Here is an 18,088-nt window from a genome sequence, read left to right on the forward strand (position 1 = left end):
TCTGTCACTGTTTCACTGCAGCCACACTGGACTTTCACACTGTCGTGATCCTACTGCACACTGAATCTTGAACGACTACTCGGACTAGCTGAATAGTCACCCTTCACAGAACTGCAGACTGAGGTCTGTTTTACACTGGTGTTGAACCCTGGCTTCTGTCAAGCAATCCTCGCTGTTCTGCCCAGGGCTTGTTTTTATCCAAGTACATTTCAGTCAGCCCATAAAATTTCATTCAGCCCACTCAGGGGGGAATTCTCATGTGATTATTATCTAGAGGCTTATATTTGTGTTTTAACAGTCGTTTATATCTTCAAGAGGCCTATGGTGGTGAAGAAGACAAATTGTGTCTGTCAAGTCAACATAGAAAATATATTGTGCAAGCAACTTAAGTCCCTGCTAGATTATGGGGATGTGTTATATATTCATGTCACAGCTTCTGTACTAAAATTTCTGGATGAAGTCTATCATTCTGTGTTTAATTACTGGTGCAAACTTTTGCACTCATCACTGTCAGTTATATGTTGGCTGGAAGTCACTGACATCTAGAAGGGCCAGACATTGGTCGCTGTTTTTATATAGGCAGTCATGCAAAGACCTCCTGACTATCTAAAAGAGAAAATAAGTAGAAAGAACAAAGTTGTCAAACACGCTCTCAAGACTGGGTAGTGCTGGAGAAATCACAGGCCTATTCTGAACTTGGTAAAACTACTTTTGAATATTTTGCCATTCAGAGTGATCTTCATTTAAATGTTTTAGTGCCTTTTCATTTTTTTAAATGTTGTATAAATTATCTATTTATTGTAATTTATGATTTATTTTCCTAATGTATGTTTTATTTCCATTTTGTATGTGTTTTTATTGTTGTAATACAGGGCTCAGCTGTAAAAGAGACCTTAGTCTCAGTTGATTTCCCTGTATGAATAAAGGTAAACAAATTATATCTGTGTTTAAACAGTAGTTCATATCTTGAGATGGCTTATGATTGTGCTTTCTTAACCCTTAATTTCAACAAAGAACACAGACTTAGAGCCATGTCTCTTTTATAGCTGGGCCATGCATACACGTTTACACATTCAGTTTAGGCACAATGATTAAGAAATAATACAAACCAGACCAAACAAAATGATCACAGAGAGTACAAAAAAACACAGCAGCAGATTGTTACATTTACACAGTGGTTATTCACCTGATAGCACAAGAACTTGCATTATTCGAAGCAAGCAACACAAAAATAAAAGAAATCCTCATGTTTTAAATATGTTCCATATCTTCAGGTAGCTTATGTTTGTGTTTAAAGATTATTTAATATCTTTAGATGGTTTATGATTGTGTATAAACAATAGTTGATATCTTCACGTGGTATATGTTTGTGTTTAAACAGTAGTTAATTTCTTTGGGTGGTTTATTTTTGTATTTAAAGAGTAGTAATTATCTTCAGGTAATTTTTTGTAGTTTGTTTTTAAACAGTAGTTAGTATCTTCAGGTGGTTTATGTTTGTGTTTAAACAGGAGTAAATAACTTCAGGTGGTTTATGTTTGTGTTTAAACAGGAGTAAATAACTTCAGGTGGTTTATGTTAGTGTTTAAACAGTAGTTTGTATCGTAAGGAGCCTTATGTTTGTGCTTATTTGTCGAAACAGCTACAACGCTCCAGACTTGGGGACTGTGAATAGACCCCTGACGACATGTCTTCTATGGGATGGATATGTGAGCTAGAGTGCCCCAGGTCATTAATGAGCATTTCTTAACTTATTTTGGCTCTACATTCCAAAAGGTGGGACTTAAAAGGAGGCTGATGCTATAAGATTAATGTGTAGATTAATGTATATATGATCATTATTTAAAGGTACCTGTGTACATAATGGTTTCCACGTTTAGAAATGAAAACATTCTTTATACATATTTCATTCAGTTTATGATGTTGTGCAACCAATGGTGAAAAGGTGTTTGTACGGTCTACCATTCAAAATGATTTTAACTCAGCAACTTATTTAGTGTTTTCAGCATGGACTACTTGTTTTAACTCTCAGTTAGGTTTAAGTTGGGCTACTGACCAAGTGATTCCAATCATTTGTTTTCATTCTAATGCAGACGTGCGAGGGTACTTGGGATTATTTTCTTTTATCATGACCCTGGTGTGCTTCAGATTCAGCTCACGCACGAATAGCTTGAATTTTTTTATTTTTTATTCTCTGATACAGACAATTTATGGTTCCTTCAATCATGTCAAGTCTTCAAGGATTTTCATGCAAAAAAGCATCCTGAAGACATCACACTACCACAACAATGCCAGACATTTAGCTGCAGGGTTATATTTCTACTGTTACCCAGCCAACTTCTATTTGAAGGCTAACTAGTGGTATGAACCTTAACGTGTAGCCTCTGTATTTCTGCTGGGGAAGTCCTCTGCAGGTAGTAATGACTGACACATCCACACCAACCTCCTAGACAGTGTCCCTGATCTGTCCTTTTTTCTGTTATTTATGGTGGTCACCACCTATTGAAGTCTTCCTCGGCCTGGTTCCATTTTTCATTGCTGAGCTCACCAAAATGCCATCAAATGGCTTCATTGACTTTCAGTGACAGGTCTTTGGTCATTTGGACACCAGTAGCGAACTCCAAAGTTAAAAACAATACCTAGAATCAAGAGTATACTTTGACACCTCTCATATTGCTGCGAAAATGATGTGACAAAACATTGACTAATAAGAATCACCTGACAAGCCAATTGTCTCAGTACTGTGTATTACCATACAGGATGGCTATTAATAAAGAATAAAAAACTCTGTTATTTTTGCATTATTTGACAGGAAAGAGGTGAGTGATAGAGGAGCAAGTTTTTGCTGAAAGAGCGGTGTGCCAGTTTTATACCTATGCTGTAGCAGTACATGTGAACAGGACACCAGGTAAGAGATGTTTATTTGTTTAGCGGCATTTCAAAGTGCTTTACATTAGATACCCGACCAGGTTTTGCTTGAATATCTGAAAACATTCCGTGCCAAAAACATGTTCTGCCTTGATTCTGCAATGCTGCTGCCCTGAATTGCTGAAAGCCTTGCTGAGGAGTTGAAGGATTTTGTGACATTCTGTGAGTTAAGACTTTTCACACAAAACAGATGGTAAAAAGAGAGTGTTGCATTCGACACACATACATACAAGATCAGTATGATCCTCAACTGTAAAACTTACAGACACAATTCTACCAACACACTTTTTTGATCATTTATATTTTTGCAATACATTTCTTTGGTACGATATGCTTTATTGGACAGGAAAGTAGTGAGGGAAGGTGAGGTTTTTCAACAGGGATAAAGGTCAGATTCAAACAGACGAAGAAGCAGTACATGGGCACTGGAGCCTGCTTACATCCGCACTGGAGCCTGCTTACATCTGCACTGGAGCCTGCTTACACTGCTCCTCAAGGCCTCACCATGCATGTTGTATTTAACTTTTTTAACGTTTTTTTCAGGTCTGGGTAATTTAACAAGATGTACATTGTTCTCACTAGCCAAGAGTGAGTCACCCTTCTCATAAAATATTTATAAATAAGAGTTTTTAAATCGTGGGGTAATTGGAATATGTCCGCTAAAAACAGAATTTAGTAAATTGGAATGATATATTTCATCTGTTAGGCCGTAAATCCTTTAAAGTTATCTCGGGAGTTCTCTTAGTAGCTAATATTGAGGACAATCTAATGCCATACTTCAAGCTAATAAGATCTATGTTTTTTTCCACTGCTGTCAGAACTCCAGAATGTTCTATTTTGGAAAAAAGGAATGCCTCTCCTTCTGTTCTCTTGAAGTATTTTCATCCAAAACCGTTCATCTTCAGATGAAACTGAGTTTAAGATACATGCTGAAAGGTGTTAAATAGCAAGAAGCACTTTAACACCCTGCTTCATTACCAAACATATGCACTTACTTTACCATTTTCATTTGATGTAATGTTTTATTTTACCCTTATTTTACAAGGTAAACTGACTGATTTACCTTCTTAAATAAGATCACTGATTTTCCTCATTGATCTGGCGAATTGTTAAGTAGGGGGAAAGAGGGTTGAATAAGCCAATTAGAAACCTTGGTTCATTAAGTGGCCATGAAGATAATGAGAGTGAGATTGGAAACGAATAAACATATTTACTGACATTTTACGTTGACTTTCTGTGAAAACCCAAACAGAAAGGAATCCCTGGTCTCATCTGGGGCACGCGTGCAGGCTAACGAATCACACAGCGTTTATCTGGCCGCCAGAGACACTCAGGCGATTAGCATGTCAACAGTAATCTGAACTGCCTGGCCCATGAGACCAACTACAAAGAAGGGCGGCAGGCGGAAAAAGGTGTAAAAGCAGGAGGAGAGTAAAGAGAGGGAGGAGCGCCAGTATAAGGGGAAAGGGAGGACAAGGAGGAGGGGTGAGGACGACAGGAAGGAGGAGCAACAGTTTGGAAGGGAAGCATCACAGAAACCCAACGCTACAGTAAACTATTTTTCTTTACCCATCCCATCTGTGACTCTCCCTGCGCTGGGGCCCTGCCTGCTCTATCCGGGCTCTGAGTGGACGGTGGAGAGAAACTGTCGTACTGTGGTAAGGGCCACTCTACTAACAATAAGGAGAGGACTCCTCATTAGAGGAGGCGTGAGGGACTGACAGCTCAATCACTTCAGAGTCTGCAGGACACATGGACCCGAAAGGCTGAGAGGATAAAGAGTAACTGGTTTCCTTCCCTGAACCGAAGCCACGATGCCGGGCTTACTCCACAGATCAGCTGGAGGAGACGACACCAGGCAGATGACTGTGGATTAGCAGACACAGGCGGACGGTAAGGACACAGCTTTTGTTAGTATAAGCTGGAGGCTTAGTGGGAAGGGGGCTAGGTGTCACAGAACGTGGTGTCAGTACACTTTATCAGGCGTCAGTGCGTCAGCTGGGATGGATTAGATTCATATCAACAATGTCTTCAGCAAAGTCTTACTGGGCCTGGATATGTCAAGTGTTATATTAAAGGAATGATGAATCCTATATCGGAATTTCGATGAAAGCAGCCCCTGGTTTCAGACTGGTGCTGATTATTTCAGAGAACTACTGTGTTTTGATTCAGGCTGTAGGTGTCATACTTGTTTTTCTTACAGGCTTAAGTATGCCCACGATAGTGGTATTCAACTTGTGTCAAGTGGCAGTCATCATAATGGACGTACACAATCAAACTGTGAGACATAGTCCAGTAGTTAAGAGCTTCAAACCGTTTTTTAAATACTCCTAATGATGTATTGAATTAGTGTGACAGGTAACAAGGTCTAATCTAAAAGTGAAGAAAATCCATCTCGGACACATTTTGTTTTTTGAAAACCAAGTGTGGTGGGAGCTCTGGCGTGGACAGTTATGTGAGCTTAGCTACTGCAATGAAACAGGTCCCCTTTTCATAAAGTAGCTCAGAGTATTACTGACTTGGGAACAGTTCTGTCCAAGATCACTACAGCTGTACCCACTGTAAAGAGGAAGCAGCCCCGCCCCCTACACATCCTGGCTCAGCAACCATTGGAAGTTGGCCTTAGTGGGAGTGTTCATTTAATTCTAGTAATTCTGTTAATGTCCTGGTCCAGAGTATTGTATCTGTAATTTTGGATTTAAGCTAATTATAATACTGCACCTTGTGGCTCCAAATGGAGAGCCATTTCATATGTTTGATAAATGTAAAAACACATTCATCCATTACACCCAGTCTAACCTGAATCAGCCACTATTTCAAAAGAGAATCTAACAAGCAAGTAACCTAACAAATGTTACTGAATGTAATGCACGTTTAATTAGATAGCAATTGTATTCTAATTATTTCACACAATTATGAAGTATCTGCCTTGTTCTGGCCATGTCAGTACAGTCTGGAGACAGTTTAACTGCATTGTATGCTCTGCTGTCCCCCAACAATGTCACACGGTACCAAGGTGCCTTGTTGTACAAGACACTTAGGGGAAGGTGTTTGGTGGAGGCGATTGGTCAGTTGACTAAGCCGATTAAGATAAGGACTATTGAGGCCAAACATTCTTGCAACTTTCTTACTGGGTAATGAAGGCCAAGTTGGATGGATTGTTCCACCAGACCCTCTGTGTATCTGGGTGGAAGTGCCTGAAAATGAGATTAGTGGGGTCAAGATCCTAGATCCCAGCACTCCTATCCTAAATCCTAGCCCTCCTACTCAGCAGATAAATCACGTCGTGTTGACGTTTGGAATCTCATATGTCAGCATGCGTATCTCCACTGTCATCATATGTCAGCATGCGTATCTCCACTGTCATCATATGTCAGCATGCGTATCTCCACTGTCATCATATGTCAGCATGCGTATCTCCACTGTCATCATATGTCAGCATGCGTATCTCCACTGTCATCATATGTCAGCATGCGTATCTCCACTGTCATCATATGTCAGCCTGCGTATCTCCACTGTCATCATATGTCAGCCTGCGTATCTCCACTGTCATCATATGTCAGCATGTGTATCTCCACTGTCATCATATGTCAGCATGCGTATCTCCACTGTCATCATATGTCAGCATGCGTATCTCCACTGTCATCATATGTCAGCATGCGTATCTCCACTGTCATCATATGTCAGCATGCGTATCTCCACTGTCATCATATGTCAGCATGCGTATCTCCACTGTCATCATATGTCAGCATGCGTATCTCCACTGTCATCATATGTCAACATACGTATCTCCATTGTCATTATATGTCAACATACGTCATCCCATATGTCATATGTCACCCTTGACATCAGCGGCTGGTCTCAGCAGCGGCCTGAGGGATTAGATGTATCTCTGCCTGGCCCTATCTGGCCCATCAGGTCAACAGTGATTAACCTGCGTTAACCTGGGGGGTGCTAATAATGTCCCTCAGAGGAGATAAAAATAGTCCTCTCTGTAAATAAGGTATGGGTGCAAGGAAAACAGATCAGGATATCTTCAGTGACAGAAGATCCCTCAATCAGTCCCACAAATGACTGATGACACCCAGATTTATCTACCAGGCTAGTGTACTCTGCTTTAAAAGGACAGGGTACATATACAGGAGATGGGGGACTCTCGCAATTTCTCTAAACTCTACTAGAGCTAGCCTGGGTACCTGTGTTTTTGTTTCATCCTGCCGTATTGTTTGGCATGGCAGGGAGTTGGCATGCTGGCAAAAATCTATCTGGGACCACACTACATCAGAGTTGGGCTGGAACGAAATCCTGACCAGGATTCAAGACCACCGCTCCAAAGGCTTACACAGGTGTTAACCCACGTGGTGGTAGATAAACCGGGAGCATTAGAGGGTAATCCAGCCCTGATCTTCAGAGTGGTGTTTCCTTCGGAGCCTACAGAGAAGCTCCTGTCTGTCTGTCTGTCTCTAAAACCTAACCTCATGCCTTCTGGTGCTCAACATACAGGCAGGACAGGAGAAAGGAAGACAGGGCCTTTCACTGCAATAAAGAAGTAAAAACAGTAGGTTTTCTTTCTATTTGTTATCAGTGGGTTGATGTAGTTTTTTTAAGTTAGTACACTTGGAAGATTTTAGACAGTACATTTGGAAGTGTGTTTGTGTGTGTGTGTATGTGTGTGTGCGTGTGTGCGTTTTTGTGTAAATGCTTATGGCTCACTTCCTCCCTTCCCACTTCCCTCACTCACATTAGAGCTAGCTAAGGTTAGCACCGTTATCATCTCTGACTGACTTCGATAGCTAATAACAAACATTGTCATGACGTGATGTTTGCAAAGTTGTTTCCTACTGTCTCCGTACTTCAGCGATGCCCATTTATTTTTCCAAACCCCCTCAGTGTAATTTACACTGCCCAGCAGTAAGCTGTCGTTTAAAGTCAATAGCTCCACTTCGATGTGTGTTGAATGATCTGCCTGTGGCGTCTGTAGGTAGTTGACAACAACACCAATGACCCAACCAGGTCAGGGAGTGTAACCCACTGGGGTGCACTACTTTTGATCAGAGTACAATGGGTTCAGATTTGAGATGCAATCCTGGATGGCCCACTGTTATATTATGTGTGTGAGAGGGAGAGAGGGAGAGGGGGAGACAGAAAGAGGGAGGGAGAGAGTGAGAGGCAGTGTCATACTGTGCACAATATGACAGTAATGGTACCAGCAATATGTTACAGTAGATCTGTTTTTTGTGGCACAAAGGACTTTTTCATTCATAATCATCACTATGGCATAGAATATGTCTGCAGGCTTGACAGTGCTCCCTCTCTGTCACACACACACACACACATACACACAGTCCTGGTTTACATTTTCCATTTTCACTGATGGACATTTCCTTTATCTCTCTGTCTGACATTCTTCATGTTTCAATGCCCACTTGTGAGAGCCAAAGCAAAGAGCATCTGGCATGTGAGCGAAGGCCCAGGCAACGTAAAATTACAGCAACTTCAGCTGTATGACTGGTGGTCCAATTATCTTCTCTGACAATATACTGGACATTCAAGCAGAATGGACCTTCTATTATTCATGCACACAGCAGCTTTTGAAGCTGAATGTCGGGTCTGAAAATTGTCTCTTTCTAAGAAAAACAGTGGGATTATCTATGGTGCTAGTGTAGGGTGAGAACGAAAGCCTGCGCAGCCAGTAGTCTGCTGGATTAGGATCGAAGATGATCTGATAATGATCTGGTGATATATGAACACACACCCACACACAATCACAGATGTACACACAAACAAACACACACATGCACACATACGGACACAGTCTCTCTGCATGGAGAGTATGTTTGTGAACATATCCAGTGTGTTTGAAAAGTATTCAGACCCCTTCACTTTCGCCCCATTATTTGTGTTATGGATTTAATGAATAATAGAGGACATGGTACTTTTTCACTAATCTATACACAAAAACCCATAATGACAAAACTAAAACATCTTTATGTGTACTAAAGTATTGAAATGTGTACCAATGTATTGAAAATGAAAAACTGAAATATTTCATGTACGTAATTATTTGGACCCTTTGCCATGACACTCCAAATTGATCTCAGGTCCTGAGTTTTTTGATCATCCTTCAGATGTCCCTAGAACTATATCATAGTCCAACTATGGCAAATTCAGTTGAATGCCTGTGATTTAGAAAAGGCACACAGCTTGTACAGTCCTTCACATCATAGTGCATAGTGCATAGTGCATGTCATAGCTAATAACAAACAAACCATGAAGTCCAAGGAAACTCTCTGTAGACTCTGAATACACCCTATTCCAAATCTCAACCAATCCTTGTCCTAACTATACATTTGTATCGGATGTGTAGTTATTGGGAACCTTTAACTGGGTAAAATTCTGAGCTGGTTAATCAGAAACAGCACCATCTAGAGATCAGAACCTGTTAATGTCAGGTTGTATGATAGGCCATGTGTGTGTTTCAATAACTTAATTACACATTTCTCCAAAAAAAATTGTAAATAAACATAAACAAATTATTTTATGAAAATACATTTCATAAGTTGAATAAACTATAATCCAACTAACAACTGTGTACTTCTTGTGAAACATGAAAAAAATGACAGTGGCCCTTGGGTAGCCTTAGTGTGGGATTTCGGATTTGACCAATTATTTGAATTACTTGAGGGATCTGTTTCCAACTACCAAACCAATTTCTGAACAATGGTGTGTGTTGAAATCCTATTTCCTTTTTGAAGTGGACTGACTCCAGTGTTATTAGTACCATCAGCTCCACAGCAGATGGAAATCATCTCTTCCTGAAATGGAACATTTTGGGGTTAAATGATTCTTTTCAGAAAACGGTTCAGGGCTCCAGTGAAAAAAAAAAAAGGAATTATCAATTACATATTTGACTCCCCGTGTTAAACAAATATTCATAAAATAAATAGGGCTACAACATGTTTTGATGAATACTGTTTTAGTGCATTCCCTGCGATGTGAGGAGAGGAGCAGAGCGCCTGTGCCAAGAATTCAGCCTCCGTGCTCTCAATTCTACACCTGCTTCTTATTTTGTAAGGCAGTGGATAAGTACAAAATGAATAGTGTTACTGAGGCATTCAGGTCCTATGGGGAAAATAATGGAACCCTATTTCTATAGACGGAGTGAACAGAGCAGCGGCATGGCTACAACCAGGCACTCTGTTACTGTGTAATTACACTGTGAAAAGGAGTTGTTGATTTGGATGTTAGCTGAACTTCTCGTAACTGGCACTGTCGTTTCAGGAAGAGACTGTTTCCATCACAATCAGAGAGAACGCAAGCAAACAGAAAGGACTAAGCTCTCGGATTAAACGTTGGTGCAGCTTCAAAACCTATAGCAAGAGTTTTCCATCGATTCGAGCGATTAAATAACATAATTATACTGCAATAAAGATAAACATGTTACTTCTCTTTATCCATGTACCCTTGAACCTGTTAGAAAAGATTGTAAGTTGAGAGAGGATATGTTTCCAATTGTGGAGTGTGTAGTTTGATTTCAGTTTACATCAACACATTTATCAAACATACACACACACACACACATAGACACAAACATACACACACACAAACATACACATACACACACACATACACACACACATACACACACACACACACACACACACATACACTCACATCAGTCATGACTGGCGAACCACTTTAGTCAGATCTTGTCTGGATTTGCTCTTAGCTACTGCCAGTTTACTCATTCCTGGTCTGGGGAAATGTTTTGCTTTTTGCTGTCCAGATGAAAAAATTATGATCTTGTACTGCACTATTCCTCAGAAAGCTTCTTGAGCTTGACAGACAAAGTGTGAGTGTTTGTTTGTGTTTGTTTATGTGTGTGTGTGTTTGTGTGAGAGAGATTCCCTGAAATCTACTAGTCATTATTTTAAAGCTACTAACGCTTATTCTATAGTAACTACAAAATATGTTGCAACAAACGTTTTTAGTTGTACTAGTAAAAGATGATTAGGTTCTACTACCTTTTCTTTAGTTACTGGTAACTGATCCAGTTGTTACTAGAAGGATTTTCAGGTTTACTAGTAAGAGTGGATTCCATAATAATACTTATTCCAAAAGTTCTAGTATCTCTTCTTATTGTAATTAGTTGTTATTCTGTTTCACTAATAACAAACGCCCCATTTGTTATAGTAAAATTCATGAGGCACTGCAATTCAGAAATCAACTATACACTTCGGACGTGTTGCTATTTGATTTCATGCTAGTCACTTTTGCAATTTTTATAGTAACAATGGTATAGTTACTATTGCAAACATTGCAGAACCTTTGATTTCTCACTTTTAAACCAATTAATTAAATTTTCCTGTAGATAATAAAAAGTATTGAAATCAACATTTTAAAGATTAAAACAACTGAAATCTGAATAAAAAAACTAACCAATCCTCAGTAAAGGTGAAATCATAACTTTTACTCAGGGCCACTAATCACGGGCACATTAATATAATTTTAGAATATGTGTGCCAAAATGGTATTGTCAACTTCATAAACATTTTATTCAGTCAAGAACAAGGAGTTTATCTTCTTGTGTTGCACGATAAACAGAGAAAGGACACAGTCATGACAAAAAATCAGCTAATCACAAATAAGTCCGTTTGTATTGAGGAAGGCAATCATCAGAAAATATCTAGTTTTGAGTTGGTAATTATATCTTGTTTATTTAGCAGTCATCAGATGATTATAACCTGAAAATGTCAACAAGTATTTTACCCTACAAATAACTTTGAGGAGAAATCTAAATACAATATGAAGGTTATTTTTACCAAATATTTATACACTCTATGCCCTAGATAATTATTGTCACCCTAGATAAATATAAGCAAAAAAAGCTCTGAAAAAAATATCTTTGTAGTTTATAAGCTTTAAATTACACAAAAATCTGATTAATCTAACTTTCAATTGAGTGGAGGTTGTTAAAAGAATAAAACTACAAAAATAACTATTTTATTCAAAAACAAGCATGCCACAATTTTTGGCACCACTGCATTTAGCACTTTCTGCACCTTCCCATTGCTAAGATAACAGCTTACTGTTGTCTCCTGCATCATAATGTTTGATGAGGTAGATAAACACACAGGAAGGGATATGAGACCATTCCTCCATACAGAAACTCCCTAGACCTTTCAGAGTCCATGGTCCTCACTTGTGGACTCTCCTCTTCAGCTCACCCCAGTCTAGGCGCTTAAAACCCCAGGAGGGGTACTCCTCCCGCAATCTCCAACAATGACGTAGTATGGTTTTTAAAACGTGTAAATATCTGAATGCGATACACTACTGGAACAAGAAGCGTTTCAACTGTGAATCTATCCAAACTGTGGTTGCCCAAATGAAATAATATTCAGACTCCAAGCAAATATATAATCATATAGCAAAACCTGTACTGTATTTTAAAATCGTGCATGCCCATATGTATGCAGACAGATAACTTCTTTTTCTCAACCTATCTACGCAAAAGATACAGCATTCGAAAGCTGCTACTTCACAGATTCCAACAGTGATAGCCGTGTTCCTATGTGACCAACATTTACTAAACTATTAATCAAAGAACGTCAATAAAAACCATATATTTCTTTTTATTTAAAACAACAAACTGCGTCTTGCCTTTGTTGTTTTTGTTACCAAAAGTAGTGGCTGATCGAATCAAACCACTTGAAAATATATTGATTTCTTTTTACATGGCGCCTAGTGATGAAGAGGTTAAGGTTGTCCTGCTGGAAGATCCAGTGACAACCCAGTTTTAGCCTCCTGGCAGAGGCAGGCAGGTTTTGGCCTAGAATCCCCTGGAAATAGATATTGCCATGTATCCTAACCAGGTTCCCAGGGCCTTTGGAAGTAAAACAGCCCCACAACAACACAGATCCACCCCCATACTTCACAATGGGGATTAGGATTTTAGTCTCATCAGACCATATGGCCTGGTTCCAGTCAAGGGTCTAAAGACATTTAACAAACTCCAGGCACTTTGTGGTTTGATGACCGCATTGGTTTTCGTCTGACAAACCGTCCAAATAACGTTTTGGCATGGAGATGGTGTTTCATTGTAGTTTTGGAGACTTGGCGACCCCAGGATGCAACCAACTTCTCAAACAGTGATCCTTGGAGATTTTCTGCCACTCAACCCACCCTTCTCACTGGGCGGCATTATCCCAGCAGGTTTTGCACAGCTGCAGTTGTTATACATTTCCTACATTTTGCCATGGTGGTGTTTTCAAGCGCGTAGCTATGTTTGTATAACCATTGCCTTATTTTTGAAGGGAAATCACTAGCAATTATTACAGTTCTATTAGTACAGCGTACGGGGCAGAGAGGGGGAAGAGAGCAGGAAAAGGGTAATGAGAGGAGACGGAAGGAGAGGAGGTGTCGGGTAGGAGGAAGAGGAGGATAGAGGATAGGAAAGTGGGGATAAAGGATAGGAGAGAAGGAGGTGCAGGGCAAAGGGAAGAGAGAGAATGGTAACAGCTTACTGTACGACAGACATGGTCACAGACGGGTCCCAAAAGGCACTTATTCCCTAGATTGTGCCCTTGTTTCTGACCAGAGCTACTGCAATTGTAATTGCGTGGCATTTGGCATGGGAAACCAGAGCCCCTCTGCAGGTCTTGACCCTGCTGCAGAAAACTATGGGTGGGGGGGCTCACAGAGTCCGGGTGGAGAACACATTATTGACCCTGCAGAAGGAAACTATGGGGGTGTGGCCAACAGAGTCCGGGTGGAGAACACTTTAGCACGTGGCTTGTAATATGTCATGCTCCAAAATGTTGCATGTCAAAGTAATGTTGGATTATTTTACAGATCGCAAACAGAACTAGTGTGACTCATTCTGCGCACAAACTGACAGCTATTTTAATTTAGGCTGACAACTGTTGCTTTAAGATGTGTATTCTTACAATTACTATAGCATTGAAAACTAAATAACTTCCAGCTGGAAAGAAATAAAGATGAAGAAACAGTTAAGTCTTTGTTCAGTCTCAAAAAAACAGATATGATTCTATGTAAAGACAAGCTTCACTCACTGAAGAAATATCTCATAGTGGTTTATAGCATTATCTCTGTTTTACCTATGTTTTTCACTGATGTAACAATGCATTGACTAACTGGCTGACTCTCTTTCTATCTCTTTTTCTCTCTCTCACAGCAGATTTTCAATGCCCCTCCATGTTCTAAGATGAAGTTATGGAAAGGTGTCACTTTTGTCTGCGTCTTCTGTGGCACGTTACTGTCCCTCCACCTCACTAGGAACTTCATGGCTACTGCTGGACCTTCAAGGCTCAAATCATCAACATCCTCATCAACATCAAAATCCTCAACACCATCGTTCTCAAGTCCAGCGGCGTCAAAGCCGATACCACCACCGCCACCTTCATCAACCCCATCGTCCAGGATGAAGGCTGGTCTCCACAGAACAGCGCGGGAGGTGGACACCATCGGCTCCCTCCTCTCCCAGTGTAAGGATTTAAAGACCAGCGTGTTAGTTGGAAGGGAAGGGTTGTCATGGCACTGGCGCCTGCGTTTAGGGACTCCATCTGTGTTCCCAATGACACCCTGCAATCTATGAGAATGACTAGTTTTGAGTAGAGACCTATGGACTTAATAATACTAAGTGCACTACTTATGGAATAGGGTGCCATTTGGAGCGCATCCTCTGTCTATGGCCTCTGTGTTGTTGACATTAGAAACACGTCGTTAGGCTTCACAGTAATGTGCTGTCACCTCATGCCTCACCTGACTGCCAGAAGCTGTTTGGCCTAGAGCAGTGAAACAGGAATACAGACAGGAAGTGCAAGACAAATGTAAAAGAGCTCTCAACAAAGATTTGTATTAGGCTCATAATGTTTTGTATTCCCATGAGACACATCTCCCTGACTTGATTTACGCAGTGTAAATCTGTATCTGTATCCCTGACCTGTGTCTGTCTCCCTGCCTTGGTTTACACTGCCTCTGTATCTCTGCCGTGTCTGTCTCCGTGACTCATTTTACACTGCCTCTGTATCTCTGCCGTGTCTGTCTCCGTGACTCATTTTACACTGCCTCTGTATCTCTGCCGTGTCTGTCTCCGTGACTCATTTTACACTGCCTCTGTATCTCTACCGTGTCTGACTCCGTGACTCATTTTACACTGCCTCTGTATCTCTGCCGTGTCTGTCTCCGTGACTCATTTTACACTGCCTCTGTATCTCTGCCGTGTCTGTCTCCGTGACTCATTTTACACTGCCTCTGTATCTCTGCCGTGTCTGACTCCGTGACTCATTTTACACTGCCTCTGTATCTCTGCCGTGTCTGTCTCCGTGACTCATTTTACACTGCCTCTGTATCTCTGCCGTGTCTGACTCCGTGACTCATTTTACACTGCCTCTGTATCTCTGCCGTGTCTGTCTCTGTGACTCATTTTACACTGCCTCTGTATCTCTGCCGCGTCTGTCTCCGTGACTCATTTTACACTGCCTCTGTATCTCTGCCGCGTATGTCTCCGTGACTCATTTTACACTGCCTCTGTATCTCTGCCGTGTCTGTCTCCGTGACTCATTTTACACTGCCTCTGTATCTCTGCCGTGTCTGACTCCGTGACTCATTTTACACTGCCTCTGTATCTCTGCCGTGTCTGTCTCCGTGACTCATTTTACACTGTCTCTATCTCTGCCCTGTGTCTATCTCCCTGACTCATTTTCCCCTCTCCTGATGTCTCTGTCCCTCCCTGCCATCCCTCTGCTTGTGTCTGACTGTGTCCTCTCTCCACCTCCCCAGTCACCTACCTGCTCCAGAGCTTCACCGAGGGGGAGCTGAAGAAGTTGATCGCAACTCTGATGGACAGAAGCACCAAGAACAGCAAGAGGAGTAGCAGGAGCAGCAGGGAGGAGATGCTGGAGGAGAGCAAGGACTACACCGAGAGGACTAGTAAAGCTAAGAGGAGACGGAAAAGGAGAAGGTTAAGGCCGTGTGCTCTGCGCCAGGTGGAGGTGACAGTGGGGGAACTGGGTCTGGGTTACCACAGTGACGAGACTCTCCTCTTCAGGTACTGCAGCGGCAGGTGCAACACGCGTCGACGCAACTATGACATCACCCTGGAACACATGAAGAAGGCGGGGCTCATTAAAAGCGGAGAGCTGGTGCGCTACAGCCCGTGCTGTCGGCCAATCACATACGAGAAGGATATCTCCTTCCTGGATAACAGCAGTAAGTACCACACAGTGCAGGAAGTGTCGGCCCGGGAGTGTAAATGCACGTGACGGTCAAGCGAGACGGACCACATCCACTGAACTACCTGTCAGTCTGACTGCCTGTCTGACTGGTGACCGCCTACGAGGAGGATGTCTTGGCGTGTACAACGTAGACAGGTCTTCTAGTTCCACCTAGGATGACCTCACGATGAGCCAGGTTTTAATATATATTGGAAATATATATTGTGACGAGGGTAGTACCCACACTGCGCATGAAGAGCGGCTCGGCTCTCTCCCTCAATGTATACTGGAGGACAGCCGAACAGGACGACCTCTCTGGCCGGGTGGATGCACTTCAGCCAGTTTCGGACTTTGTGAGGCGAAAGCTTTTATGGACCCCTTGCATGGACTTGGTTGAGGCAGGGAACAACACCTGTACTGCCCTTTAAGAAGACAGCTTTATGTTACCAAATGGAAAAAAAAGTATTAAGTATGTATGAAGTCACTAGGAGGACACTTCTGAACAGTTTTATACAATGTTAAGAGAGAAAATGTTGTCTTTGAATACAGAAGGCAATTGAAACGTTTCCAAGCATCATGCTTGACACTTATTTTTGTATTTGAAAGATATATTATTAATATGAATATTAATTGGTTTAGCAATCAACTTTAAGGGAACACTTTTGTTCCTTTCCCCTCTGACTCCATAGAGATGTCCAAAAATGTCTTCTTTCTTATCTGTTCTGAAACTTTTAGATTTTGTGAGGGATATTCTGGGAAAAACACAACCATCATATTATTTTTAATTTTTTTCAGCTGAGGCATTTATCTATTTTCTAAAACTGACTTTAAGTAATAATCTGACAGAATTTTTCTCTAAGCATTGCCAAAGTTTTATAGAGTTTAGATTACTTTTGAATGGCCGATTGCTGCATCCATTGTTTTACTAATAAATGTATATATAGACATTGATTAGACAGTGAATACAACATATGCATGGGTTTAAATGCCCCTCTAATAAAAAACGAATGATTGTTTCCATTTTCAGACCTCTCTCAATAGTCTTCAACACTGTGTGCTGAATGAAATTGTAGATAAATACTAAACCTAACCATTGTTCTGCTCTCTATTAGGATACTCGCCCCTGATAAATGTGAACAAAATTGTATTGGATTCACCCCAAATAGAACACTATTCTCAATATAGTCCGCTGCTTTTGACCAGAGAGGTGTGGTCTCTGGGTAAAGTTAGTAAAGAGGACATACTGCTCTGTTCCAAACTGGTTTCCTAGTAGTGTACTACTTCTAACACAAGTAATTCACTACTTATTGCATTGGGAATAGGGTGCCATTTTGAAGAAAATAATGAACAGTAAAATACATAACTATTAGATATGTTACAGTTGGCCTAGAAACCAAGCAGGAGTAGCAGTGAAGCAGTCCATCTTTATTGTAGATCATATCTAGGGGTCTGTTTTTACTGAGCATGGACATCTCCAGGCAATGATTCTTGCTGTGTATTTATTGGGAAGTGAATTATGGTTTGAATATTTATTTGACATTGCAGACCCAGACAGCTGATCCATTTGTAGAGCAACTGTGCCAAAAAATGTTTTAACTAACATTCTAAATTGTACTGAGTGATAAATAAACCATTTACAATTTCAAAGAGTTCTGTGCTCAATATTTATTTCACACTTTTCTAAACACAGATATTTTTCTCCATCTTGTTTAGATCCCTTGGGTTTAATCGTTTAACCATCTGCTTTACTGGACAAATTCCGCCCTTTGATGCTATACATTTCCTTTTCCAGCTTGAAGATAATGTATTCTTCTAACAGCTGATTTTCCCATTTCTATGTCATACTGAATCATCGGATCCACCCACAACCAGCCCTTCTTTGTCAACATCCACACCCTAACCATAAGTAATTCTTGCTAATCCTTCCA

At 40.9% G+C, this 18,088-nt stretch overlaps 1 protein-coding gene across 1 annotated transcript; it reads left to right on the forward strand.

Annotated features, from left to right (window-relative positions):
• The first annotated feature begins 4,428 nt into the window (after positions 1 to 4,428).
• On the forward strand, positions 4,429 to 17,774 carry LOC105023692 (neurturin). The gene is made up of 5 exons (XM_034289705.1): positions 4,429 to 4,583; positions 4,664 to 4,818; positions 7,429 to 7,483; positions 14,120 to 14,429; positions 15,727 to 17,774. The coding sequence occupies exons 4-5, from the start codon at positions 14,150 to 14,152 to the stop codon at positions 16,206 to 16,208; spliced, it is 762 nt and encodes a 253-aa protein (XP_034145596.1). The 5' UTR covers positions 4,429 to 4,583; positions 4,664 to 4,818; positions 7,429 to 7,483; positions 14,120 to 14,149; the 3' UTR covers positions 16,209 to 17,774.
• The last annotated feature ends 314 nt before the right edge of the window (positions 17,775 to 18,088 follow it).

This window comes from Esox lucius, chromosome 3, assembly GCF_011004845.1.
Source record: "Esox lucius isolate fEsoLuc1 chromosome 3, fEsoLuc1.pri, whole genome shotgun sequence".
NCBI lineage: Eukaryota > Metazoa > Chordata > Actinopteri > Esociformes > Esocidae > Esox > Esox lucius.